This window comes from Lepidothrix coronata, unplaced genomic scaffold (genome assembly GCF_001604755.1).
Source record: "Lepidothrix coronata isolate B3197 unplaced genomic scaffold, Lepidothrix_coronata-1.0 Scaffold290, whole genome shotgun sequence".
In the NCBI taxonomy this organism is placed as follows: Eukaryota; Metazoa; Chordata; class Aves; order Passeriformes; family Pipridae; genus Lepidothrix; species Lepidothrix coronata.
This window is the reverse complement of record NW_016690470.1, coordinates 824,728-851,585: the sequence shown is the minus strand read 5'-3', so window position 1 is coordinate 851,585 and position 26,858 is coordinate 824,728. Positions and strand designations below refer to the sequence as shown.

Here is a 26,858-nt window from a genome sequence, read left to right as displayed (position 1 = left end):
CCTCCCCACCCTCACAGCCAACAATTCCTTCCCAATCTCCCATCTCACCCTGCCCTCTGGCACTGGGAAGCCATTCCCCCTTATCCTGTCCCAAGTCCCTCTCCAGCTCTCCTGGAGCCCCTTTAGGCCCTGGAAGGGGCTTAATGTGACAGAATCAGATGCCCTGTGTGTGCTGGGGCAGAGGGAGCACCAAGGGACAAACGTGCTTATCCAAGGAATTGCCAAGTGCCTTCAGCTGCAGCTGTCCTGCCCCCAGGATAGTGGAGGCACTGGGACACCAGTGTGTCCCAGTTTAGGCCCCTTCACCCCTACTCCCTTAGGGGTGGTTGGTGTGAAGGAGGGGCAGGTGAGTGCAGCAGGATCCACGTGGGGAAAAGGCAGTTTCTCCTCCTGGGATTGACTGTTGAGTTCCAAACCCAGCCCAGAAATCAGTGCTGGTGTTCAGCTTTTGTGACTGGGAGGGTGCAGGGAACAAAACTCCCTCAGTCAGGACCATCTGTGTGTGGAGCACCCAGGGCACTGGATGTGCAGTGTGGGGAGGAGGGGTCAGATTTTGGGAAGAGGAGTTGGACTGTTAAAGCTCTCTGCTGAGCTCTCTGGTGCACTGATGTCCCAGGGTGCCTCAGGGAACTCTGTGTCGCTGACAATTAAAGACCTTTTTTGCACACACACAGAACTCCTGGACAGAAGAAACTATAAACCAGTTCTGTGTGATGGTTTTCTTCTCAACTGTTAAGCATTGCTTGTTTAAAATTCTGCTGTTTAGTATTCCCAGCTAGGAAAAAACCTCTATTTTGGGCTTTTTTTTTTTCTCTTTTTTTCTCAGTTTAAGTGAAAGTAGTTGAAGGGCACAATATCTGTGTGGGAATTACTAATCCCTGAATTCAGAAAGTGCTGGACCAGGAGCTGCCACTCGCTGCAAACAGTTAATTGTGGCCCAGGGTGGCAGAGCTCAGCTGGCAGCAGCCATGTGTGGCTCCCTTGCAGGTCGTGCTCCTCTCCATCCCTGCACTGGGATTGAATTTCTCACTGCTCTGGGAAGGGAGGAACACACCCTGCCACGGAGGGACCCTCACTTGGGATCTGTGAGGGGGTCCCTGGCAGGTGGGATTGGTCATGGGGAGTTGTTTTTTGATGATGGAATAATTTTGTGGGTGGAGCCTGTGTTGTTTGGTCTCAGTAGTGAGTCAGGAGAGGGTTGGGATGGACATCAGGAAAAGATTCTTCCCCCAGGAAGAACACTCTCAGTCACAGGGCGGGATTGTTGGGGTGTCCTGGGCAGGGCCAGGAGTTGGACTGGATGATCCTCGGGGGTCCCTTCCCACTCAGGATATTCCAGGATTCCATGATTCTGCAGGTACAGGGCAGTGTGGTGCTTTTCCACCAGGAAGAATGGCTTTGTGAGAGAGTTCATTAGGGATGGAAGTGAATTACCAGACTCTGGAGTTCCTGGAGAGCCGGGTAGTTCAGTGGGAAGTGCTCACCCTGAGTGTCCTTGTGCTGCTGGACACAAGCTCATCCCAAGTGGAGTCTGAGCTCATCCCAAATCCAGCCTTGGGCTCTGTCTCTGAATTCCAGGGGTTCTCAGGCTCATCTCAGAGCTTTGCCAGGGGTTGTGTTGGAAAACTGCAAGTGAGATTACCTGGAGAGCAGCTGGAGTTTTGAAAATAAGCTTGTGAGGTGTGTTGTGTACAAATGAACAGCCAGGTCGAATCCAAAGCGGGTTTTAAAGCTGTTCCCCCTGTCCAGGAGCAGCTCTGAGGGGTGAGCTCGGAGCACCTGTGGCTGGAGAGGGGCTGCTCCTTCCTCCTGGGGCTCTGGGGGTGCAGGTGGGACCTTTGTCACCTCCCTTTCTGCCGTTTCAGCTGTGGATAGACCTGCAGAGAACCCCTTCCCTAAAGGTGGAGTGGGGGCACCTTGCTCTGGTGTCCAGCAGGTTGTGAGGACCTGCCCGGGGCAGAAATGAGTCAGATCCCAGGTCCTTCAAAAAAACCCACCCCAAACACCCCTGGATTTTGTAGGAATGCCAGCAGAGGTGAGATATGTGAGTGGCTGGCAGGAGAGGGGGGTTCAGGTCTCCTGTGGCAGGGAAGGGCTGTCCAGAGTTGTGTCAGTCCTGCCCTGGGCACAGCTCGTGGAGTGGGGACTGTCCTGCTGCTGTTCCTTGGCTTTCTTGGTGGCTCCTGGGGTCAAACCAAGGTTTCTTGCAGAGGTTCAGCAGCTGAGCACATGTTCTCACCTTCCACCTGCCAGGTTAACCCCAAAGGAGACTTCTCACATCTCCCTGGTGAGAGGGATCTTCAGGTCTGCTCGGGTTTGGGAGCTTGTTCTTTTCTTTTCCAGCCATCCAAAGAGGAAGCCAATGAAGAAAAGGCAGAAGATAATTTAACTACCTTGTTTCCTGGCCAGAAAAGAAGGATCTCTCATCTTGTCAAACAAGGAAATGTAAGTGCACATTTAGAAGCAGAAGTTTGGATTCTTTCAAGTGAGGATTTTCTGTCCTGACCCTGCACAAAGATGCAGTCCCAGGGCCAGGCAGGGGCATGTGAGTTGTTTGTGCTGGAATCAGTCTGTGTTAGTTTTATTTCCTCTCCTTCTAATCCCTAAATAAACCCCATGTTTAGGCATCTGTTAAAAATGGCAGCAAAACTCTAATAAAATTTGTAAGCTGTGGAAGAGTGAATGGATTCTGCAGTTTGTAACCCTTTGGGATAGGTTGAGTTGTTCATTTTTCTCCAGTAGAGCTTCATTCAGTGACTTAGGTAAAAATTAGCTGGACACAGGGTCACTCTGTGCCTGATGCTGCTTTTCTGTGTCTTGTGGAGCTAAAAGCTGCAGGAATTTTGTCAGATGGTTAAAACCATTGCCTTACATCTGTTCTGAATCAGCCAAGAGTATCAGCAGTATCTGTTTGGATCCTCTTCTTTCCCAACTGTAAAAATATAGAGGAGAAGAATTAAAACAAAAAAAGAAAAAGAAAAAAAAAAAAAAAAAAAGAGAAAAAGGCAAGGAAGACATTCTGATATTTTCATTCCTTTCTCCCTGGGATTTTAATTCATGTTTTCTCTGAGGGTTTAATGTTTTTCCCTCCAGGTGCTGAGCACAGATTAGTTTTATGTTCCAGCAGGATAAGAGTGGAGACTTACACACTGATTTGAGCTGGGTAGTCCAAATTAATTGTTCTTCCTTTCCTCTCTGCCTAGGAAAGAGGGGGTTTTTTTTGCTTTTAATAATTTGAAGCCCTGAGGTCAATACAGTGTGTTTTATTTAACTACATATCTTCAGCCAGTTCGTGTGGTTTGATAAGGGCCCTTTCTTCCCAAGTGAAGAGATAAGAGACTGAAGCAAATGGCTTGGAAATTCATTAACTCAAACATTTATCGTAAAGAGGCGCCTTTTAGGCATGTACAAACCTTTAAATATATTTTCTTAATGTGACAGCTGATCCCAAAATGCTTTCCAAAGGTGGGAGCCCCAGCACTGGCTCTGCTTGGGCAAACAGAGCCAATCTGGTGAGCTCCAGGGGCAGCTCTGGCACCCGCGTTCCCCGCAGCGCCTCAGCTCCTCTGCCCAGCAGGTGCTGTCAGACCTGAACTGCTGCTTTTCCACACAGAACCGAGCCCTGTGCTTTGCCATGTCCCTCCAAGTGCAATGTTTGCTCAGTGATTTGTAGCTCCAGCCCTGAGCAGCAGAAGGGGAGGGAGCCGAGCTGGGCTGGGGGAAATGACGGCCCAGAGGAATTGGAGGTGAGGCACGGAATGAGTGGCCTGTCCTGCTCACAAGTCTGTCATTATAATTAATGTCTGACTGCACTCAGTTTGGTATCCAGAAGCTGGTGGCAGCATCAGAGACCAGGAATGCAGGAGGTGCCAGCCTGCCCCCAATTTGCTGTGTTACACTGACCCTTCTCTTGAAGGGATTCCAGGAGGCAAGGCCTGTTCCTCACATTTCAAAGGTTATTAAGTAGTGTGGAGAAGTTTGTACTACTTCTGCTGCTAGAAAACTTCCCTCTTTGCTGACATCATTTCTGGCACTTTTCCTGCAGCCTAAATTTGGGCATCAAAGGAAGAGCACGTGGAACCTGTTGGTGCTGAGGTGCCTCCAGAAGTGGGCAGGGACAGAGCCTGTTGGAAATGTAGAGCTCAGCTCGTGTAGTGCTCTAATCCCATAAATACATATTTGTGAGGCTTTTAGGTAGCTCCAGACTGGAGACCTGGAAGGAGGGTGCAGAGAGGTGGATGTGCAGGGAGAGAACTGTGAAGCTCAGCATCATGTACAGAGGGGAGTGGAGGCCAATTGTCACTTTTTCATTGCAGTACAAACCAAAGTAGGCAGCACAGGACTACATTTGCTACATTTATGTTCCAGTGCAAGCCTGAGAGTGTTGGCAGGGCCCAGAAGTGGGTTAGGCACAGTGATGGGGAACATCACAGCATTAAAAGCAGTTCAAACACCACCTGCCAAGCGAGGAACGTGCCGGGAGGCCTCCCCGGGGGTGAATCATCAATGCCACGGTTGTGGATGGGTGACTCTGACTGTTTTGCTCTGGAGGACAGTTGGCATCTTCTCCTCCCAGAGCCCTGTGGGTGCCAGGAGAGGGGCTGAGGAGCAGAGGCCCGTGTGGGGCGGGGATGGGGCCGGCGGGGGGAGGCTCTGACGGCGCTTTGTGTGTGCAGGCAGAGGCCCCGAGCAGGCCCGTGGTGCGGCCCTACCGTCCCCCCACGGCCCAGGAGGTGTGCTACCAGAGGATCCAGCTGGCTCAGCAGCAGGCAGCACAGCTGGTTCAGAAGGCCTCTCTCTCTTTGCCAGGAGAAAAGAGGAGGATTGCCCACGTGCCAAATGCCGCCCTCATCGCAGCAGCCAAGCAAAGTAAGTGGTGGTTGGGATCGCTGTCCTCCCCCTGGTAAAACACACTGCCTTGGGTTCAAATGTCTCCAGGGCAGATGTGAAGCTATCAGGAGATGTGTTGAGACTTGAATCTTTGCTGACAGTGACCAGTGGGAGGCCTTTCTCTGAGGAATTCCATCCTGTTCCGAAAAGCAGCGGGCTGGATGTCCAGCCCCATCTCTCACCCTGCCTCCCCCACCTCAGCCTTTCCTTTTTCTGTTTCTTCCTTGGGTTGGGTTTGCTCCTTGTTCCCCCTTCCATCTAAGCCTTCAGAGGTGGCACAGAGCAGGTGGGAAGTGCTAATTAATGCTTGGTGCTGTCCCTTTGTAGTCAGAGCTGACGTGACTCAGTCAGTGCCTTGCAGCGACAGAGTCACCTCTTTAAACTCTGCTGACTCAGTTACCCCAGAACAAACAGAAATGAGGCACCTTTCCTGGCAGGAGGTTCCTTCATCCCTGCCTGGGAGGTGGTAAAATTACCCAATTTGTATCCCTTTGGAGACTTGGATTTGATAAAAACCCCAGCTGGCAGCGTTGGCCTGTGATAGTGGGTTCCCTCTGGCAGCCCAGAGCCCGTGGCAGGATTTGTACCTGGCTGTTTTCTGTCCCCTGCAGGCCTTGGGAGCAGCAAGACAGCTGTTGCTGGCAGGAGTGTCACACCTTCCAATGACTCTGAAGCCCCCACCCTCCCTCTCAAGGCTTGCACCTTAGCTGGGATGGCTTCCAAGACCACCAGCACCATCGTGCCCAAAAGGGTAGCCCACGTTCCCTCCTTGCAGGTAAGGGAGATTTGGATTCTCTTCCTCTCATTCCTCGTTGAGGGGGGTGTGTTTGATCAGACTGTTCCAAACTTAGCACTCCCTGGAAGTGGGGTTTTGATTGGGTTGGTTAAATGGGTTTGTTTCTTCCTGTGGTTTTCCTCGATGGCATCGTACAAAAAATGAAACACCCTTGGGGGCAGGAGCTTAAAAAGACAGAGGTGCTTAAGTGCTGCTCTGATCTCTTTGGGTATTGATCCCTCCTGCTCAGTCTGAGCCTTCTCTTGTGCTCACTGCCCAGGGGTGCAACTGTTTGGGGCAGGGACTCAGAACCTCTGGAGTTCAAAGGACACGGATGGATTCGTGGCCTTCCCGGGCTCTGTGGGCCAGGCGGAGGCAAGTGGTTGGGAATAATGTCCCACTGTGACCTCGGCAGTAAAGTGTGACCACTGAACTTCGTGCTGCTGTAAATATTTAGGGGGAAAAATTGTTTGTTTTTCATTGGGATTCCCTCCCAGCCTTTGGGTACTTTTGCTCTGAGTTCCTCAGCAAAGAAGTCACTTAACAGAGTGACAGGAGAAGGGGGAATGGCCTTAAGATGAAGGAGGAAAAGGAGGACAGGGTTAGATGAGATATTAGGAAGGAATTCTTGGCTGTGAGGGTGGGGAGTCCCTGGCACAGGTTGCCCAGAGCAGCTGTGGCTGCCCCATCCCTGGAAGTGTCCAAGGCCAGGTTGGATCAAAGGAGCAACCTGGGCTGGTGGAACATGTCCCTGCCCATGGCAGAAGGTTTAAGGTCCCTTCCCACCCAAACCATTCCATGATTCTACAAGTCCCTCCTTTCCCCATGGAAGCCTGTTACACTCTGAGACAATTCAGAGTAGAATTCCTGATGGCAGGAACGTGGTTGGTGCCAGGATATTCTTACTGGTGATATCTGGTGTCAAGATATGTGATAACATGCTCTGATTATTTCTATGAGAGTGAAAAGCCATTTTCTTCTTTCCCCACTCAAACAGCAGCCACAGTAACATAGAACTCTCAGCTGATTAAAAATAGAAGAAACAACTGAAAGGATAAAATATTTACCAGTGTTACAGAGGTGCTTAAGGGTATCATATTAGAGATTGAGAAAATATATATATGTGTATTTAATGGGAAGGACCAAATCCCCTTGAACAGGGCATCAAAGTGGAAATGTCCTGGGGGAAATGAGCACTTTTCCCATTGAGGTGGGACCAGTTGCTCCCCTTGGAACGTGCTCACATCTTCCAGGGAGCTGTTTTTACTCCAGATTGCAGCAGATGGTTTGGTTTGTGGATGTCTCTCGGGGGGGGATGGAGAACAGTTGGGTGTTTTAGAGCTGAATGTACAACTTCCTCTCTGAAAAAGAGGCAAATGGTGTGATTTGGGGAACAAACTGGTGTTAAATGGAAAGCTGCAGTGGGAGGTCATAACTTGGTCTGACATGCAGGTGCTGTGCCTGAGGAACTTGTCATTCTGTTGAAGGGGGAAATCCTTTCAGGATTGACTGGCATTAAACAAGGAAGGAAAACCCCAGGGCAGTAAAGTTCCAGGAATGCCCCGGGAGGTGGGAGGGTTTTGCTGGCTGCCAGCCTGGCAGGAGGGGCCTCCTGGACCAAAACCCACGTCTGTCACAACCCCCATAGCTGGTGTCACGTGTCACAGCTGCAGTTCAGAGCGTGGGACCATCCTCCTGTTGACCCTCCTGGTGGGAATGTCAGCATTTTCCCGCTCTGGAATGCTGTGTGTGCACGCAGGGCTCTGACTGAGGCCCCTGCAGTCCTTGGCCCCCCGGGTGAGCTGCAGAACAAACCACCCTTGTTTTTGGTGGTTCAGATGCTGCAGGTGGCACAGGATCTCCAAGGGGTATTTTTAGCACCAAAAATGATGCCAGTTATGCTTAGCTTTTGGGCAGGTTTTCAGAAAGGAAGTCACAGCAGTATTAATAACAGCAGGAAATGGGAGAGACTCGGAGCAACTTCCTAAAGCCTGACCAGCCTCTCTCTCTCTCTCTCTCTCTGTGTCTCATCTCCAGAGCCCCAGCTTACAGAGGCCTGTTATTCCCACAGAATTTGGTGCTAAAGTCCCAACCAACATTCGGCAAAGATATCTCAATCTCTTCATCGATGAGTGCCTGAAGTTCTGCTCCTCCTCCCAGGAAGCCTTTGACAAGGTCTGTACAGCCCCTTGCTTCTCAGGGAATAAAGGCCAAGACCTTCTAAAACTGTAGCAGATCCAGAAAACTGGCTTGGATTTGTGCCTGCAAAGACTTGGGAGTGGGAACTGGATGATCCAACCCAAAGCATTCTGTGGTTCTGGGAAAACTCTTCTATGCACACACAGTTCTCTAGAGGAAACTGGCCTTAAATAATTCCAGACTGGGCAACAGAAAGTGGAATTCCAGTGGGGGTTCCAATGGGAAGTCCCATCTTTCCCTTCATCTGATGTGTTTTAATAAGCCCAGAAGAGGAATGCAAGGGGAATGTGCATTATGGTCCAGCTGGACAGAAAGAGCTGTTGCTCTGGTACAGCAGGAAACACCTCCTGGAATCCGAGTGCTGAGCACGGGGAAGTGTCTGGGATACATGGAGTTGGTTGGGAGTTGTTCCTCGCTCCCTGTGAAGGCTTTTCAGGAGACTCTTACGGAGCCTTCAGGCAGCAGGAACAGTACAGTGGGAGTTCCAAAAGCAGAGTTGAGGCAGTCATACATTTTATTGGAAAACTTTGGCCATTAGTGTGAGCTGGGAAAACACAGGCCATTGTGTGGGGTGTTCTGTAAGCAGAGCAGGTGGGATTTCACCCTCACAGCTCCCTGGGGAAAACGTTCCTGTTGCATCCGAGGAGCCACCATTTGCCAAACTTATTTTTCTTAACAGTTAAGATCTTGTGCTGCACCACAGTGGGGAACACAGCCTTTCCCAGGCAGTTCCAGAACTGCTTTGTTAATCCCTCAGGGCGAGTTTCCCATGAAAATGCTTTTTTCAGCACTTTGCTTAAAACCCATTATTTTTTTTCTCTGACTCACCTGAGCAGGCCCCAAACCCAGTGCATATTTGTGCCATGTATTCATGACTCAATTCCTTGCCAGGCAGTTTTTTTGTTTTTTTTTTTTTTTGCTGTCGTACTTGGAGTCTGTATTTTAAGAGCCAAACATTTCTTTTCCCCAAAAGCAAGAGCAGCTGTGGCTGCCCCTTCCCTGGAAGTGCCCAGGGCCGGGTTGGACAGGGTTTGGAGCAGCCTGGGTTAGTGGGAGGTGTCCCTGCCCGTGGCAGGAGGGTGGAAAACGATCTTTAAGGTCCCTTCCAACCCCAACCATTGTGGGATCCTGGGAAGAGAGGGAGGAGAGTGTGTGGTGATGGGCTGTGCTGTTCCCAGGCTCTGTCAGAGGAGAAGGTGGCCTATGAACGCAGCACCAGTCGCAACATCTACCTGAACGTGGCCGTGAACACCCTGAAGAAGCTCAGGAGCCTCGTGCCCAACTCCCCATCCAGCACCAACAGTAGGTACCACACTTGTGCTTTAATAACTGGGGCCCTGCTTGGGTCAGAAACCACAGAGACAAACGTGTGGCAGAGGCAGCCCCCATTTCTCAGTTGTGCTGAAAGGCAAACAGCTCCAGCTCAGCTTTTTATAGCCTGGCAAGCTCTAATGGGCCTTCAAGAGGCGAGTCCTGCAACGCTTTGTTGGCTCTCTGAACCTAAATGGAGATAATGCCACACGGATCCCTTTTTTATTTTTTTTTAGCACAAGTTCTTTAAAATGAAAAGCCCTGCTAATGGAGTAACTTTCACATGATGCCTTCAAAGTGATAGACTCGTCCATCACCCCAGAAATCTGTTACACACATTAAGCTTCAAGAGAGAAACGAAGAGGGTTAAGACATTTCATTATTGGCTCTCGAGAGGGTACATTAAACAATCAATTTGTGCTGTTCTTGTGAATTTTTTCTTCCCCCAGTCTCTTCCCTTTTCTCCCCTCTGTCTTCATTACGTTCCTGGCCATTAGTCAGAGCGGCTGAACTTGGGAGGCTGGCCTTTGTGAGAGGGCTGCCAGCTAATGATTAGTAAAAAGCCCCTCTCTGCCATTGTCTGATGTGCTGAGCATATCCCAGAGCTCTGAAGCTCCTTTCTGAAAGAGGTTGAAACATTCAGCGTGGGAGGCTGGTCTGCAGGGCCCCAGCAACAAAGCTGCTCCTGTGGGTGGGTGATGCCACCACGCAGCACATGGTGGGGTCAAGTTGCTTCTGTGCTTGGTCCTGTCTTGCTTTTGGTCAGTGCAGGGTGAGCAGGTAGAGCTACGAGGTTCTGGAAAAACTGTAAAAGAGTCCTTGCTGCCCCTAAAATGAGTTGCTGTGGCCTGACAGTGAGAAGTGAAAACTCGCCGTAGCGCTGGGATGAAAATGCTGGGCCAGCACCTTACACACAGAATCCACTTCTGGGGCAAAGCAAGAATCCAAGAGGGTAAACACAGAGTTCCTCTTGCCCATGTGTAGTGCCCCAAACTAGGACTGAAGTCACTTGCTGGTACCTGATCTCTGTCCTCTTTTGCTGCTTCCTTCTTTCTGCAGAGACGAGTAACAAGAAGGTGGTGTCCCACGAGGCTGTGCTGGGGGGGAAGCTCGCTGCCAAGACAAGCTTCACTCTGAACCGCTCAGGGAGCCTGAGAGCTGAGGATTTGACAGGTAAGACCCTGCTCCTGTGGGGCTGTAACGTGTAGGGTGGAGCTGGAGGTGTTACTGTGACTGGGGGAGCAGGATCAGGCTGGTGTGTTCACCCCACGCAGCTCACCCCAGTCCTGGGGGCTGTTTAGGGCCACAGTGTCAGAGGGATCTGAAGCTGTTGGAGTGTCCAAAGGAGGGAAATGGAGCTGGGGAAGGGTCTGGAGGAGAAGGGTCTGAGGAGCAGCTGAACCCACTTGGCTGGTTCAGCTGGAGCAGAGGAGACTGAGGGGAGACTCCTCGGGGGCTGCAGCTCCTGCCGAGGGGAGGCGGAGGGGCAGGGACTGAGCTCTGCTCTGGGACCAGGGACAGGACCCAGGGAAGGGCTGGAGCTGTGCCAGGGGGGTTGGGATGGATCTCAGGGAAAGGTTCTTCCCCCAGAGGGTGCTGGGGCACTGCCCAGGCTCCCCAGGGCAGTGGGCACGGCCCCAAGGCTGCCAGAGCTCCAGGAGCGTTTGGACAACGCTCTGAGGGACAGGGTGGGATTGTTGGGGTGTCTGGGCAGGGCCAGGAGTTGGACTGGATGGTCCTTGTGGGTCCCTCCCAGCCCAGAACATTCTAGGGTTCTGCGATTTGGAGTGCTGGGGTTTATCTGGGGGCAGTGTGAGGTTTTATCACCTGACTGCAGCACAGAGTCCCTCGGTGGGGGGTGACACCACTGACCAGTGCCCTCCTCGCTTCCTCCTTCTGCCCCGAGGTCACTGCTGCTCCCAGCCCGGCTTTGATGGAGCATCAATAACCACTCAGAGCTGCCTCTGGTGTTTTGGGTGTTATTTTAGTTTAACTTTCTTGCCCTGCAGCAGTACTTTACACTGTGCCTGTCAGATTAAAAGGCAAACTTACAAATCTGCAGCTGCTCTGCAGGGCTCGATTCCGCTGCTGCCAATGTCACAGGAAGGTCGTATCGTAGCCAAAGGGCTGTGCCACGAGCACTGTTCACGTTGGCTCAAATCAGTTATGGGTGTTTTGGTTGCCAAGAGATGTAGGCAAATTGTCGAGGAGATCAGAGGAGAGACGGGGAGGCCACGGAGCAGAAGGAATTGACAGGGAGAAAGCTTAAAAGGGGCAGTATAGCTCAGCTAAGCAACATCAAAGGGCACCCGGCAGTATTGGAAGGGTTTATACAGCAGAGAGAGGAAATATTGAGCAGAGGGGAAAAAAGTTATAATTATTCTGTGAAATGAAACGAGCAGCCTGAAATCAGCAGTGGAAAGAAAGCTGCAGATAATGAAGTTTTTAGGGAGCTGTGGGTGGCCTTTGAGGGTGTTCTGTGGGCTGTTACTGATTATCAGTGAAAGCATTAATGTGGCAGAAGTCTCACATTTAGTAGTAGGACAAGGGGGAATGGCTTTAAACTGGCAGAGGGCAGGGTGAGATGGGAGATTAGGGAGGAATTGTTGGCTGTGAGGGTGGGGAGGCCCTGGCACAGATTGCCCAGAGCAGCTGTGGCTGCCCCATCCCTGGAAGTGTCCAAGGCCAGGTTGGACGGGGCTTGGAGCAACCTGGGCTAGTGGAAGGTGTCCCTGCCCATGGCAGGGGTGGAACAGGATGATCTCTAAGGTCCCTTCCTACCCAACCATTCTGTGGCTGTTGGTAACAAAAAGGCCTGAAAATGGGCCTTTTGGAAGAATTCTGTTTCAGCTGTGCTTTCCAGGCTTAATGCTACTTGTTCAAAGTGGTTAAAAATCAGCTTGTGCACCAATGACCAGATTTGAAAATACACCACCCGACACCTATTTCCCTGTCAGTCCTGTGATGCCTTAAAACACACATTTTACAGATATTAGCACAACCTTCCACCACTTCAGAATAGGACTTTTAGCTCATTAACCTTTTGCCCCAAATTCCAGAAATACTGTTTAGTGTTCTTCTCAAGGCTTTCAATGGGTAAAGATTCCAGCAAGAACATCCAGTCTTGTTGTGACTGAAGAACACAGTCAGCACATTCCTTGATACAGCCTTAGTCTAAACTGTCAGAGAAGGCCCAGAATCCTTGAAAGAGAGCCAAGCAGGGCACACATTACTGATGGAGATGTGGGGTGTTGGGACCACCAGCCCAGTCCTGGGGGGTGTGCCTGGGGGAGGACCTGGGGGACAGGCAATTTTCGGGCTGGGTGTATCCCTGTGAGGTAACAGTTACATATCACAGTTAGGTGATGCTATAGGTTTGTAAAACCTGTGGGTGTGGGTGTGCATATACCATCTTTGTGCACCTAAGACTTCTTATTAAAGAGCTGCTTTTTTTTACCTTTCAGTACTAACCCTGTCCGGAGAATTATTCCTTCGATTTTAGGCAGCGCTGGCGGAAGCACGTTTAGAATTCAGTGGGAATACCTTGATAACACCAAAAGCAGTAAGAGAAACTTCAGAGGTGTGACTTGAGCACTGTCTGTGTGTGCAGGAGCTGCCTTGTACCGGCGCCTCAAGGACTACCTGATGAGTGAGGAGCAGCTCAAGGAGAACGGGTACCCGATGCCTCACCCGGACAAGGCCGGCCGGGCCGTCCTCTTCACTGCAGAGGAGAAGAAAGTGCTGGACTGTGAGTCCTGCTGGCTCTGCCATCCTCTGTGTTTGCTCCATCACCCAGCAGACACCTCTGCTGCTTGTGTAGAGCTCTCAGCAGGGAGCCCTTTGCCCCTGCTGTGATGGGTCTCCTTGGCTGTGAGCCCTCTCCACAGGTCATGGGGGAGAGGAGTGTGGCTGCAGAACCCTGCTGTGTTCCTGGAGGATGAGTTTCTCCAGCTTGGGAATGTTATTTTTGACCCAAGGTTTACACTTTGGGGCTGTGAGGCTGAGTGAGCTTTTTAATTTCTAATTCTCCAGGTAACAGGAGCAGAGGAAACTGCCTCAAGTTGTGCCAGGGGAGATTTAGGCTGGATATTAGGGAATATTTCTCTATGGAAAGGGTGGTCAGGCACTGGCACAGGCTGCCCAGGGCAGTGGTGGAGTCACCATCCCTGGAAGTGTTCAAACAGCACGTGGATGTGGCACTTGGGGACATGTTTTAGTGGTGACCATGCTGGGTTGATGGTGGACTCAAAGATCTTAAAGGTCTTTTCCAGCCTTAGCAATTCCATGATTCCATGATTCTGTGCTGCCAAAGAACGGGAACTGGGCAGGTTGTCCCCCTGGACCAGCTGCCTTTGTCCCCCCCTGCAGGGAAACATTCTGCACTTGCTCACTCGGGTTTGGACTCCAAGGCAATAAATGCAGGGGAAGTGGTTGGAAAGCAGCTCCTGTTCCACACCTGAGGATGTTCAGCTCTTCCAGGGGAAGGATTCTCTTCTCTCTCTCTGTCTATGAGCTGCTGCTACGTGGGGCTGTGGACCAGCACTGGGCCAGGCTGGTTTGGCAGTGGGGCCTGCCCTGCTGGGCTGGATTGCAGCGTTTTCTGCTGTAACTGGAAAAAATGATCATAAAATCACAGCATGGTTTGGGGTGGAAGGGACCTTAAAGCCCATCCAGTGCCACCCCCTGCCATGGGCAGGGACACCTTCCACCAGCCCAGGTTGCTCCAAGCCCCGTCCAACCTGGCCTTGATCCCAGGTTTCCTCAGGATGGGATGGGCTCCTTCTCTGTCTGAATTTTCTGAACTCCTGGCAGAGTTTCTGCTCCCCAGACACTGATTAAAGCAGTTTGTGCTGCAGCAGGGATAAAACCCAGAGTGAGGATCTCTTTGGAGGTGCCTTTCCACGCTCCTCTGAGCATCTCTTTGGAGAGACCTCTCTGGAGTGTGTTAAGTGCTCATCCATGTTAACACCTTGTGTCTACATTTGTCCAGTGGTTGCTGAAGCAACCTGGACTAAAGCCCTCCTGCATTAACACTCTCAAGTGCTGTATTTGTTAGAGCCCTTTTCTCCAGGTAACCAGCCAGCTCTTTTCTGTGATCCTGAGCTCATGTTCCTGGAGCTTCCTGCAGATGTTGCAGGATGTTTGAATTCCTCCTTGTTTAACTCGAGCCGTTGCAGCTCTGTTCATGCTGTGACCGTGGTCAGTGGGCACCAGTGGGCTGGGAATGTGATAACAGCTGAAATGGTCACAGCTGAGACTCGAGGAATTGTTGGAGATCAGAAGGATGAGAGTCCACTACTTTACAGTGGCTTTTTGCATCCCCCTTCTCCAAAGTTTGGGCAGCACAAGCACAGCTGGCAGGAGAGAACAGTCCCTGACCTGTGGGCCAGGCTCTGCTGGGAGTGTTCCCATCTTTGGGTGCTGGTAATCCTTGCAGGAAAGCTGTGCCCTGGAAGGACTGAAATGTCATTTGGAAGTGACAAGGCACAGATCCCCTGGAAACCAGGCCTCATTAGCCCTGATGTCCAAAGAATGACTTATTTATCCTGTTTCTTAAAATAACTGTGTTAGAGTCCAACGTAATTTGCCGTGGACGGGGAAACAGTGCAGCAAATGCTGATGGAGCTGTGGTGCAGCTGCTGCTGTGCACCAAACCCAGCACAGAGTCCTGTGATTTACCTCTGGGAGGTGTTTAGGGGGGCAGATGCTGCGGGAGTGCATTTTCAGAGGGGTTGCTGTGTCTCTGTGGGAGTTGGGAACAACATTTGGAATCCTTTCTAACAGGAGACATTTCGCTGCTGTTTGAGTGAGTCTGAGTGAGTCTGACCTGGCTGTGCTTTGACTGAGGGGTTTCTGGTGACCTGACTGTTGTTTCTCTGCTCTCCCCAAGCCTCCTGCAGGATTTGCTGTCGCTGTGGCACCGAGTACATGGTCTCAGCCTCGGGGAACTGCATCCGCAAGGAGGAGTGTGTCCATCACTGGGGGAGGCTGCGCAAGCAGAGAGGTCTGTCCCTGCCGGGGGGCTGTGCCCCAGCTCCAAACACACAGCATTCCTCAGTTTGGGGCTTGGCACTTCCTGGTCCTGTCACTGGTGGCCCCACTGCTGCTGCAATGGCCTTGCAAAGAGCTGCTGGGCACTGGGACAGTCCCCAAACTGTGACAGTGGGGGTGCAGCAGAGGTGGTTCATCTGTGTTTAAAAGAAGTAGAAGAAAAATTAAACCTTCCTGTGCCTTTTGAAAAAAAAAAATCAGCCTTTTAGGAGGCTGGCTGGGAGCACTAAAGGTCTGTCCCTCCCAGGAGAGTTTGCTGCCCTTGGTTGAATTCATTTGCAGTGAGACACTAACCTAGTTTGAGCTCTGCTCTGGTTTTCCATCACATTATCCAGGTGGCTTCTGGAGTTTGTCTGTCTGAGCATGAGAGGCTTGAACTCCTCAGATTGCTGCCTGTGAATCCAGAGTTGTTTCCCCCCTGTGTTTGACACCTCACTGTTGCTGTGCTCTTCCAGGGTATCTCTCAGTGAGAGCTGAACTTCAGGCCTCTTGGTAACGAGACTTTTTGACTCTGAATCTCTTGCTCTTGCAGTGCCAGGTGGATGGGAAACTCATTACAGCTGCTGCTCGGGAGCTGTGGGCTCACCAGGCTGCCAGGTTGCTAAAGTAAGTCATTTGAGCAGCACCTTTTTATTCTCAGTGACATTTGTGCTCTGCTGACAGTGGCAGTGGCTGGGAAACACTTGTTTAAGCCTTTGGAAGAGCAGTGGCTTCCCTTAAGGGAGGAAAACAAGTGCCACTTAAATATTTTTTGCTCTGCAAAGGTAGGAAAATCCAGTGTTTGGCACTCAGCTGTGTGGAGTGAGGTGGTTCCACTGATCCTCAGCTGCCCAAAAAGCTCATCTCCTTGAGGGGTGCACAGAAGCTCCTGTTCTTCAGGGAATCACAGAAATGAGAAATAAGAGATTTCCTTTTGAGGAGCGGTCTCAGAGCCTTGACAACAGTGTGCCAAAACCTTTTTCCCATCTTTTCCTTTCCCAGATTCCCATGCTAAGGTAATTTTCTGCTGTAGGTTATGTCTTTTCTAAGCTTTGCTTGCTGCCTTCCCTTTGTTGCAGTCAGGGGAGGAACCTTCCCAAGGAGCCTGTTGTAACTCATAAATATCACTTCTCCTGAGGAGGGAGCCCAGCACTAGAAAACAGAATGAAAATCCTGCTCAGGAGTGGAGTTTTGTCCTTGGATAAAGCTGAGCATTGTTTTGGATACCTTTGCACAGATGTTTTTTGCTTTCCTCAGGCAGCAGGAGAGTTGGTTCCCAGCCTGGCATCACCACTCCTCTCAAACCATGGGCTGAAGGGAGCAAGTCTGTCTTTTGCCTCTCCCTCAGCTCTCTGGGGATGCTCCTTGTCACTTGTTTTAGTGGCATTTTTATATTTGAAGCTGCCACGCAGGGGAGAACCAAAAGCCGGAGGTGGGAAAGTTGAGGTTTGTTAAAATAGGAAGAGTTTTCTGTCTGGGCACCATAAAAGCCTGCCCTGCACAGCTGGAAGCGTGGATGGGCTCAGCCTGCTACTTCTCTTCTTGTTTAATGTAAAATGAGGTTCTTTTTTCAGTCAGTGTTCAGAAAAACCCCCCATCCAGCAGGGATGAAAGTCAGGAGGATTTGGTGGGGCTATAAAAACACAGCTGCTCTGGGCAACCCGTGCCAGGGCCTCCCCACCCTCCCAGGGCAGAATTCCTTCCCAGTATCCCATCTCCCCCTGCCCTCTGGCAGTGGGAAGCCATTCCCCCTTGCCCTGTATGAAAAGTCCCTCTCCCTCCTTTTTCTAAGCCCCCAGTTTTCCCAGCATCCTTTGGTAAGTTTAAGGCTGGATCCACAGCCTGCTCAGGGTCAGTGCACAGAGAGATGGTGGGATGCTGGGGAGCACAGCATCTTCCAGCTTGGAAGGAGGGCCCTGAAACCAGAAACTGTTTGTAATGAGACGCTGTTCTCAGTAACTGGACCTGGGAAAGCACGTGTGTGTCTTCCCGAAGGCTGTGGCTGTGCCTGGCCGGCTGTCCTGCAGTTAGGCAGGGAGGCAGGAGGTGGCAGGATGGAGCTGTGCTGCTCCCGGGGAGCCCGGAGTGGACCTTCTTTGTGACTCCCGAGGCTGCTGCTTCCTCTGCTCTGAAAAACAGGAGCAGCTTCTCTGCCCTCCTCCCAGCCAGGAGGAACTGGGACATTGCAGAACAACAACTGTAGCATAGAAAAACACCTAATTGGTTTTTTTCTTTCCATCACTGCCCAGTGTTGTTGTATTGCAAAGGAAGGGGAGGGCTCAGGGTGCCAGGGAGAGAAGTGTTTACTGTCTCCTGGCTGGTGAGCTGCTCTGCCCATTCCCTCAGCAGAACAGTGGGATCCATGCCATGGATGCAGAATGGCCAAGTGTGGCCTCTTGCTCCTGGGAAGGAGAGAACCACGAGGCCTTTGAGCAGTGCTGGCTTTGGATCCAGGCAGAGTTGGCCTCAGAGTTGGCCCAGCCACCTCATTAGCTCCAAATGGTGCAGTTCCTGTCTCTGGCTGCACCTGCAGCAGTGACCTGTGCAGGAAAATATGCAAATCCTGCTCTGGTTACCCCTCTGCCTCCACACTGCAGCTTCACAGGGGCCTCAGTTCCTCACCTCTCCAGCCCTTGGTCCTGAGACAAACCAGCACAGTTTGATTCCTGGTGGGGTGAGGTCTGTGGGAAGCTCTGCCCTGTGCTGGCACTGCTGAGGCACCACCTTGAACCCTGGGGGCAGTTCTGGGCCCCTGAGGACAAGAGGGACATGGAGGGGCTAGAGCTTGTCCAGGGAAGGGAACGGAGCTGGGGAAGGGGCTGGAGCAGCAGGAGAGCTGAGGGAGCTGGGGGGGCTCAACCTGGAGAAAAGGAGGCTCAGGGGGGACCTTCTGGCTCTGCAACCCCCTGACAGGAGGGGGGAGCTGGGGGGGGGTCGGGCTCTGCTGCCAGGGAGCAAGGGACAGGAGGAGAGGGAACGGCCCCAAGCTGTGCCAGGGAGGGTCGGGTTGGAGATTAGGGAAAATTCCTTCATGGAATAGATGGTCAGGCATTGAACAGACTGCCCAGGGCAGTGGTGGAGTCACCATCCCTGAAAGTGTTCAAAAAACATGTGGATGTGGCACCTGGGGACAGGGGTTAGTGGTGGCCACAGTGGTGGGGCTGGGTTGACTTGATAATCTTTGGGGTCTTGGATCTTCTGGGATTCCATGATCCCAAGCACAGTGCAGGAGGCTGTGCCCAGGCTGCTGTGACTGTGCACAAATACACTGAGATTTAGGGACAGACAAAACTGAAACACAACCAAGAGCCACTGGGGGGTGAGGGAGGGAGGGCATCACCTCTGGGTGTGGTGCTGCACCCCAATCTGCCTTCAAACCATGTCAGTGGGCAAAAGGGCAGCCCCAGCCTGGGCCGTGCCCTCAGGTCCTGCCTCCCCTTCAAACTCCATCCAGTTCAGAATTCCTGCTGCAGGGAGGGCTTCCAGGATCCCCAGGGGGGGGGATCAGTGGCTGTGGAGCAGTGTGGGAGTACCTGTTGCAACAGCAGCTCAGTCTTGCATTGGCTTAAGCCGATTGTGAAATCACTCCCTGAGTTTTCCTGCTGGATCTTGTTGACCTTTAGAGCTTTAGCTGGGAATAACAGGAGTGGTTGGAAATACCCTCTGTTGCCTCAAGTGCTGTGGGCTGTAGCTCCTGTTTGTCTGTGAACTGGCTGGGTTTGGAACACGGTGGCTTTGATTTTATGCACACTCTGACATTTTTCTGGTGCTCAGTTACACCAGTTTCTCATGGCATCTGCCCCTGATGCTCCTGCTCACACAGGGATTCCTGGGATCAGAATCCTGCACCTGGGCATGTCGTGGCCACAGGAACCAGGAGCTGGAGTTAGATCACTGTAAGACCTCAGCATGTCCCTTCCTGACTAATTCTACTCCAGACTGAAAGCTCCTTGTCCCCAGATGATGTCCTGCTCCTCCTTGCACTGTCAGGATGATCCACCAGCCCTGATCTGGAGCTGGGGTTGCACATGGCCGTGTTTGCTGCTGTGGTGAACTTTGCAGACCCACTGTAGGCAAAACTTACTCCCTGTTAACCTTTAGAAATGATTAAAAAATCATTTTTTTCTCAAGTGGACTTTTTGGGTTCTTGTTTTTATCATCAACAAATCCTTTTTTTTTTATTCCTTTAAGCAACACGTCCATGATGGGAGGAAGGAGAGCCTGGATGGCTTTGTGAAGACTTTTGAGAAGCTGCCTACAACTGATGGGTACCCTGGGATCTACGCCTTAGACTGTGAAATGGTGGGTCTATAAAGCTTTCTGGGGAAGGCCAAGCTCTGTTCCCTGACCTTCTTCTCTCCGTTCTCCTGTGGACTCTAAATCAGATTGGTCCTGTTCCTGCAAATTAGGGATTGCTGTGTTTGATCTGGGGACCCGTGGCTGGCTGGCCCACCCTGAGCAGTGTTTGCTGCCTGGCCTCTCTGCACTCTCTGCTGCATTTTGGGAACTGCAGCACCTGGGGGAGCTCCATTTGGCCTAAACCATGTCAGGGGGCTAAAGGGCACTCACGGCCTCTGCCTCGTCCTCAGTTCCTTGTTCCTGCTCCCCCTTGACCTTCAGCCCATTCAGAACTCCTGCAGGGGAGGCTTTCAGGATGACCAGGGGGGTTCCCAGGGGGGTTGGTGTGTGCTGCCCTTCACTCCTGCCCTGTTCCTTGCAGTGCTACACGAAGCAGGGGCTGGAGCTGACAAGAGTAACTGTGATAAACTCGGACCTGAAGGTGGTGTACGACACCTTCGTCAAACCAGACTCCAAGGTGGTGGACTATAACACCAGGTAAGGACTGGAACACCAGAGAAGGACTGGAACACCAGGCAAGGGTGGTTCTTCCTTGGGACAGAGCTCTGTGCTCTGCCAGAACCTGGAGGGATGGCTGGGAGCACTCGTTGAAACCACTGACCACCACTTCCCAACAGCTGAGGTGCTGCGGGGCCTTGAGGTGTCTCCTCCCTCCCAGCTCCCTCCTCTTGCTCTGCAGATTCTCAGGTGTGACAGAGGAGGACCTGGAGAACACGAGCATCACCCTGCGGGATGTCCAGGCCGTGCTCCTGAACATGTTCAGTGCAGACACCATCTTGATAGGGCACAGCTTGGAGAGCGACTTATTTGCACTAAAGGTAACTCGGCCTTCCCCTCTCCCCTGGGGCTCTCCCCCCTGGGGGGTGTTCAGTGCCTCCTTGCAGTTTAGGAGGTGTTCATTTCCAAGGGCAGATCTGATCTCTGAGCTGGTGGGATCCTGTCTGTGGTGGCAGAGCAGGGGAGTGGGTCGTGTGTCACTCGTGGTGTCAGCCCAGCTCTTAGTGCTGGTGCTGCCCAGGGTGACAGACCTGTCCAGAGGTGACAGGGTTGGATGGGCTCGGAGCAGCCTGGTCTGGTGGAAGGTGTCCCTGCCCATGGAATGCAATGAGCTTTAAGGTCCCTTCCAACTCAAACCATTCCATGTATTCTGTGACTGATCTGAAATCATTTGCCTTTCACCTCTGCCACGTTTGTTCTCTGCTCTCTGCCTGCTTTGCTGGGATTTGTGGGGTTACTTTGAGCACTTTGGGTCACTATTTTGACCCCTTTTCTGTCTTGTTTCCTGCCTGGCCCTCGTCAGCCTGGTCTGCACATCCCTCAGCCATCCTGCTGTCCTGCCAGGAAGGTCTGTCCCCTCCCCTTGCCCCCTGCACATGGATCCCAGGGCCTTGTCCGGGGCCACTGAGAAAGCGTGTGGGAGGCAGGAGCTGAGTCTTTACTCTGTGCTCACAGGCCAGAACTTCCTCCAGCCATCCTTCATCCCACAGCCCCCCTGCTGCAGCAGCTGTGGCTGCCAGCTCACGGCTCTGGGTTGGAAGCAGGAGGTTTTAAATGCCTGTAAAACGCTTTACCTCTGCGTGGCACCCTTTATCCCAGCCCGGGAGAGACTTCATCATCATCACAAAAACATCATTCACAGTTTTATCAGCTTGAGATGACTGCCTTGGCCTCTTAGAGGCATGATTTCCTCTCAGCACTGCCAAGGGAAGGAGCCCAGAGCCATCCAGCAGGGCCTGACAGGCAGTGGGATGTCAGGTTTTAATGGCTGTGGCAGTAAAGTCGACGTCTCGCTAATGGCCGTGGCCAGCTCCAAATGGTGATAGCACTTCAAGTTTTATTTAAAGCTTTATTATCCCCTTTCCTCAGCCTTCCTGATCTACATAAGTAATTACCATTGTGCCTGGGATGGTGCCAGAGCTGAGTGCAGCCCAGGACAGATTATCCATACCGTTGGCAGTTTTACACTCGGAGAGCGTGGCAGGTTGTTTCTGTTCGAGTGTGGCTGTTCTCGGGCATTTTTTTTGGAGCTGGGCTGTGAAGCTGTTAGTGATGGAGCTATAGGTTGTCCTGCAGTATTAGCTGATGCCTCAGAAGAGTTGAGGCAGGCAGGGAGATGGGATTATCAGGGTCCTGTAGGAGTCATCCCGTGTCGAGACTTGCAGAGCCATCTTGGTCAGATGCAGGTTTATCTTTTAGACCCTGCATTTTATTCCTGTGCTCAAGATGAGGGATTGCCTTCATCCACCTCCCTTTAGCTCTCACTGAACACAGTTCTTGGCAGGAAAGGATTGCTCTTGTCTTAGCCTGAGAGTTAGAAATTAGTGTGAAAAAAGCCAGCCTACCCTGTGATCGTGGACTTGGGCAGGTGGTGCCTCCTGGCCATCCCAGGCCCTTGGTGCAGGGCAGGGAGCACGTGGACCTCAGTTCCTCCAGCAGGATGTCACTTCACAGCTGCAGCATCAGATTAGAGGGCTGGAGCCCCTCTGCCATGGAGCCAGGCTGGGAGAGCTGGGGGGGTTCACCTGGAGGAGAGAAGGATCCAGAAAGACCTTTGAACCCCTTGCAGGGCCTAAAGGGGCTCCGAGAGCTGGAGAGGAACCTGGGACAAGGGATGGAGGGACAGGACAAGGGGAATGGCTTCCCAGTGCCAGAGGGCAGGGTTAGATGGGATATTGGGTAGGAATTCTTGGCTGTGAAGGTGGTGAGGCCCTGGCACTGGTTTCCCAGAGCAGCTGTGGCTGCCCCATCCCTAGGAGTGTCCAAGGCCAGGTTGGACAGGGCTTGGAGCACCCTGGGCTAGTGGAAGGTGTCCCTGCCCATGGCAGAGGGTTGGAAGTCCCTTCCTACCCAAACCATTCTCTGATGTGATTCAGTGATAGGATCTCCCTGTCCCACCTCATCCTGGCTGAGCTGGTGCTGGTTAAAAGCTTCCTGGTGACTCACTGCTGAGGGACGGGAGGATTTCGGGTTGTTTGCACCCTGAAGGTCAGGCCTGCTCTGTAGCAGCAGGTGATGTGCACTGGGTCAGGTGCAGTTCTGTCTTGCTCATCTTCCCCACTTCTGTCCACATCTTAGAATCATCCCAGGATGGTTTGGGTTGGAAGGGACCTTAAAGATCATCTGGTTCCAAGCCCCTGCCATGGGCAGGGATGGCACTCTCTGATCTGCCACTCACTAGGTCAAGCTGCTTCATCTTGAGAAGCAGTTGAAAGGCTGTTACAAGGTTGTGAGGTCAACTGATTCCCCAGTTTAGTTCTTCATTGTGAAAGACTCTGAGAGTTATTCCAGCTTGGCCAGGATATTAAGGACTGACCTGTCCTGTCGAGTTCATTGAACTGAGTCAGCCCTGAATCTCTGCTGCCTTGGATGTGGGATGGGCAGGGCTCTGGGGGCAGGTGTCTGCCTGGCAGAGCACCCTCCAAGGGGGAGTCACCCTTCCTGCAGGACTGGTTGGGTTGGGAGTTGCTGGCGGCCCCGGGGCCTGGCCGGGAGGTCGGTCAATGCCGAGGAGCGTCTGTCTGTGTGGGAGTGGGACAGTAACCCCCTTTCTCTGGTGCTCCCTCCCTCCTGCAGCTGATCCACGGCACCGTGGTGGACACTGCCATCGTGTTCCCCCACCGCCTGGGGCTGCCCTACAAGCGGGCCCTGCGCACGCTGATGGCCGACTACCTCAAGCGCATCATCCAGGACAACGGTGAGGCCCTGGGCTCCTGGCCCGCCTCCGAGGCTCCTTGGCTCTGCCTTCCTCTGCTCCCATCCCCCTGCTCCTAATCTTTTTTTCCCTGGCAGTGGCTGGGAGTGTTCCCCATGTGGAGTCTCTGCCCTGTGCAGTGTGAGCCCTGTGCCAGGGGCAGTGGTGCTCTCTGCGTCCTTCCCTGGCCCAGTGGGGGTGAGAAGGTTGGGGGTGGCTCTGCCAAGGTCAGGTCCTGCCCTCCCTCCTCTCTGTGGTCAACTCAGATTGACCTTCCTGTTTGAAGTGTGGCCTATTCTTTCTGTCCTCCCTGACCAGGGCAGTGACTCTCCCCCTGTGCTGGCACTGCTGAGGCCACACCTCCAATCCTGGGGGCAGCTCTGGACCCCTCATGACAAGAGGGACATTGAGGGGCTGGAGAGGGAAGGGAACAGAGCTGGGGAAGGGGCTGGAGCACCAGGAGAAGGGTCTGAAGGAGTTGGGGGGGCCCAGCCTGGAGAAAAGGAGGCTCAGGGGGGACCTTCTGGCTCTGCAACCCCCTGACAGGAGGGGGGAGCTGGGGGGGGTTGGGCTCTGCTGCCAGGGAACAAGGGACAGGAGGAGAGGAAACGGCCTCAAAACTTGAGGCACCAGGGAAGGTTCAGGTTGGATATTGGGAAAAATTTCTTTGCTGAAAGAGTGGTCAAGAATTGGCCCAGGCTGCCCAGGGCAGTGGTGGAATCACCATCCCTGGAAGTGTTCAGAAAGCAGGCAGAGGTGGCCCGTTGTGGTGTGGATTAGTGGGCACAGCGGGGTTTGGTCCAAGGTTGGACTTGGTGGTCTTGGAGGGCTTGTCCAACCTGAATGATTCCACGTGCAGCAGAGGGGTCAGTGCCAGCCTTGTCTCTGTGTCCCCAGTGGAAGGACACGACTCCAGCGAGGACGCCCGGGCCTGCATGGAGCTGATGGTGTGGAAGATCAGAGAAGACGCGAAGGTGAAGCGATGACTCGCCTCGTCCCTCTCCTGCTCCTCCTGCGCCCCCGTGAAGCAGTGCAATAATTGCTCAGAGAAACACTGTCCACCCGTGCACAGCAGCATGCTCAGCATTCCCCGGCTCTCCCAGCATCCATGGGACCCCTGGACTGCTGTGGGCACAGCTCAGCTCACACCCCGTGCCCGGGCAGGGCTCTGGGACCCTCCTCGTGCTCCACCCGGGGCACTCTCTGCTCCAGCAGCTGCCTTGTGGGCCCAGCAAGGTGGTTTTGAGTAGCACAGCCAGGGAGAACTTGTTGGTTCCTAGGAGAGGCTTATAGAGGTAGGTTGGATATGTGCAGAAGGATCTTTTTGGTTCAGTTAAAGGTAGATCTCGTACGTTTGTTTTTTTTCCAAGTGTAGCTTCAGTTGCCTCTGTGCTCCAGAGCTGGTTGGTTCCCGCGGTGTTTGGAGATGGGGGAGGTGGAAGGAGGTCGGGCAGGAAGCTCTGAGTGAGTGGATTGCAGAGTTGGTGTGTGACTGGGAGGCAGGAGCTGAGGATCAGGCACCTGGGAAGAGACCCTGTGGAGCTGCAGGAGGGGGAGGCTCTGAGCAGCAGGTGGGAGAGGAACGAGGTGGGACTGGGGAATTGCCACGTGCTGTGACCCAGGGGAGGGCTGGCTGGCACCTGGTTCTGCAGGGCAGCCACGGGTGTCACACCTTGCCCAGAGCTCAGGGAGCCGTGTGGTGACAGGGACAAAGAGCTCCAGGAGCCAGGCAGGAGGACAGGCACCCTGTCCCTCCCCAGCCCTGAGCTTCCAGCAGGTCCCCAGCGAGCTGTGCAGGGATCAAGGTTTTGGGGGGACTTGGGTGCAGCTCAGATTGCACCTGAGGGTGGCCTCGGCCCTCTGCAGGACTCCCCACAGCCTGTCCCTCACACAGGGACTCTGTGCAGGCAGGAGCAAAAGCAACAGGGAAAAATCCTGCTTTTAAACTGGTTTACATGTTGGGTGGTTTGAGGAGAGCAAAGGACCCCATTGTTGCCTGTCTGGCCCCTGCAGAAAAGCAGCTGCTGAGAGTGTGACTGTCACCCTGGTGTGACTGGGGCAGACTGGGTGGCACTGGTGGTCCCTGCACCCAGACTGGGGCTGTCAGGGGACAGCAGAGCTCAGTGGGACACTCCCCATGGATGGGGTCTCTCAGCTGGGCTCAGGCAGCAGTTTTGCCCTGTTGTCAGAGCAGTGACCCCCTCACCACCCTGGTGGCACTGGAGTTGTGTCCCCTGGGGGCTGCTGTGGTCCCCATGTCCCTGCCATGGGCTGATTGTGTCCCTCTGGGGGCAGAGGGGCCTGGGACCTGCTGGGGTTTGGTTCCTGTCAGAGCTGGGTCCTGCTCACTCCTTTGTACCCCGCTGGGCTCAGGGTTTGGGGACGTGGTGAGTGTCCCCAGCACGTCCTGCTGGCTTGTCCCACCCCGTGGGGAGCATGACCTGGGCTCTGTGCCCTGGGCAGGGGTGGCAGATCTGCCCCAGCCCCTCCTGGGCTGCAGGGGCTGTTGTGGGCACACCCAGCAGGGTCTCCCATCCCACTGCTGCTCTCGGAGTGAGGAGGGGGCTGTTCTGCCAAATCCTTCTGGAGCCACCAGGAGAAGTGGGGGCTGTGAAGGTTCCTGTTGCTGCTGAGCCCATCTGTGCTCCTGTTCCTTACCCCAGGTTTTGGGAATGCAGCTCCCTGCCCCTGCCCCAGTGCTCCACATCCAGCCCTGCAGCCTTGGGACAGCTTGGCCTGTCCCCCTCTCCCATGTCCTGCTGGGAATGGTGCTGTTCCTGCCCAGGCTGTGGGAGAGACATAGTTCAGTGCTTCCTGACCAGGGAGGGAAGGTTTGTTCCTGCTTCTGCCTCCTTTCCCATGTTTATCCCCCATTTATCTTCACCCCTGGCTGCAGCCATGGAATGTACCTGGAGCAGCCACTCATTTCAGACCTGGCTCTTGCCTCGAGGTTCCCCCGTTCCTTGACAGGCAGCCCCCTCTCTCCAGGCCTCTCACAGCAGCTCCTGCCCTGGAAAAGCTGGAACATTCTAACATGGACTCCCCCAGGCAGGAGCTGGTTGCTTGGCTTGATCCCACTGCCTGGGCTCAGGGGAGGCAGGACGTTCCTCCAGGCAGGAATCCTGCCAGGCCACGAGATTTCCCCTTCCTTTCCCAGCTGGGACCCCCTGAAATGAGGCTTCTGGGGTTGGTGCGTGGGGAGGTTGCCTGTTCTGTGGGGAAGCAGAACCACGTCCAGCCATGACTGTGGGCAGAGCAGGTCCTGCCGTGGCCTCCCCAGGGACCCCCGTGGGCACCCCGGCACTGCCAGCCCGGGGCTTTGTGGTGGGCAAGAGCTGTTTGGGTTGTACAGAACGACTGTAACCTGTAACTTTTTGTAATTGTTTTTAATAAAAGGGTGTTGACTAGATGCACATTGGTGTGTGTGGGACTGCTCTGCCTGCGGCCGGGCCGGGCTCGGGGGGTGCTGGAGCCATCCTGGAGCTGGGGAGGGCCTGGACAGGCTTCCCTGGAACAGCCTGGGCTGGAGAAGAGGGTTCAGCTGTCCCAGTGCACTGGGGTTGGGGCAGTCCCAGCCACGAGCACGGACTGGGAGAGGAACTC

At 53.4% G+C, this 26,858-nt stretch overlaps 1 protein-coding gene across 3 annotated transcripts in view; it reads left to right on the top strand.

Moving 5' to 3' along the window:
• Positions 1 to 26,668, top strand: part of REXO1 (RNA exonuclease 1 homolog) — a 44,892-nt gene extending 18,224 nt beyond the window's left edge. For 2 of the 3 annotated variants that reach the window (XM_017837049.1, XM_017837050.1), the window contains exons 3-16: positions 2,344 to 2,445; positions 4,677 to 4,869; positions 5,502 to 5,665; positions 7,703 to 7,840; positions 9,043 to 9,166; positions 10,235 to 10,348; positions 12,786 to 12,923; positions 15,066 to 15,179; positions 15,759 to 15,832; positions 19,397 to 19,507; positions 19,926 to 20,041; positions 20,244 to 20,382; positions 23,138 to 23,258; positions 24,153 to 26,668. In XM_017837049.1, coding sequence (XP_017692538.1) covers positions 2,344 to 2,445; positions 4,677 to 4,869; positions 5,502 to 5,665; positions 7,703 to 7,840; positions 9,043 to 9,166; positions 10,235 to 10,348; positions 12,786 to 12,923; positions 15,066 to 15,179; positions 15,759 to 15,832; positions 19,397 to 19,507; positions 19,926 to 20,041; positions 20,244 to 20,382; positions 23,138 to 23,258; positions 24,153 to 24,241 — 1,737 coding nt within the window. In that variant the 3' untranslated portion in view covers positions 24,242 to 26,668. The remainder of the gene's footprint in view (positions 1 to 2,343; positions 2,446 to 4,676; positions 4,870 to 5,501; positions 5,666 to 7,702; positions 7,841 to 9,042; positions 9,167 to 10,234; positions 10,349 to 12,785; positions 12,924 to 15,065; positions 15,180 to 15,758; positions 15,833 to 19,396; positions 19,508 to 19,925; positions 20,042 to 20,243; positions 20,383 to 23,137; positions 23,259 to 24,152) is intronic. The other variant, XM_017837051.1, reaches the window with a different exon arrangement.
• Positions 26,669 to 26,858: the final 190 nt, after the last annotated feature.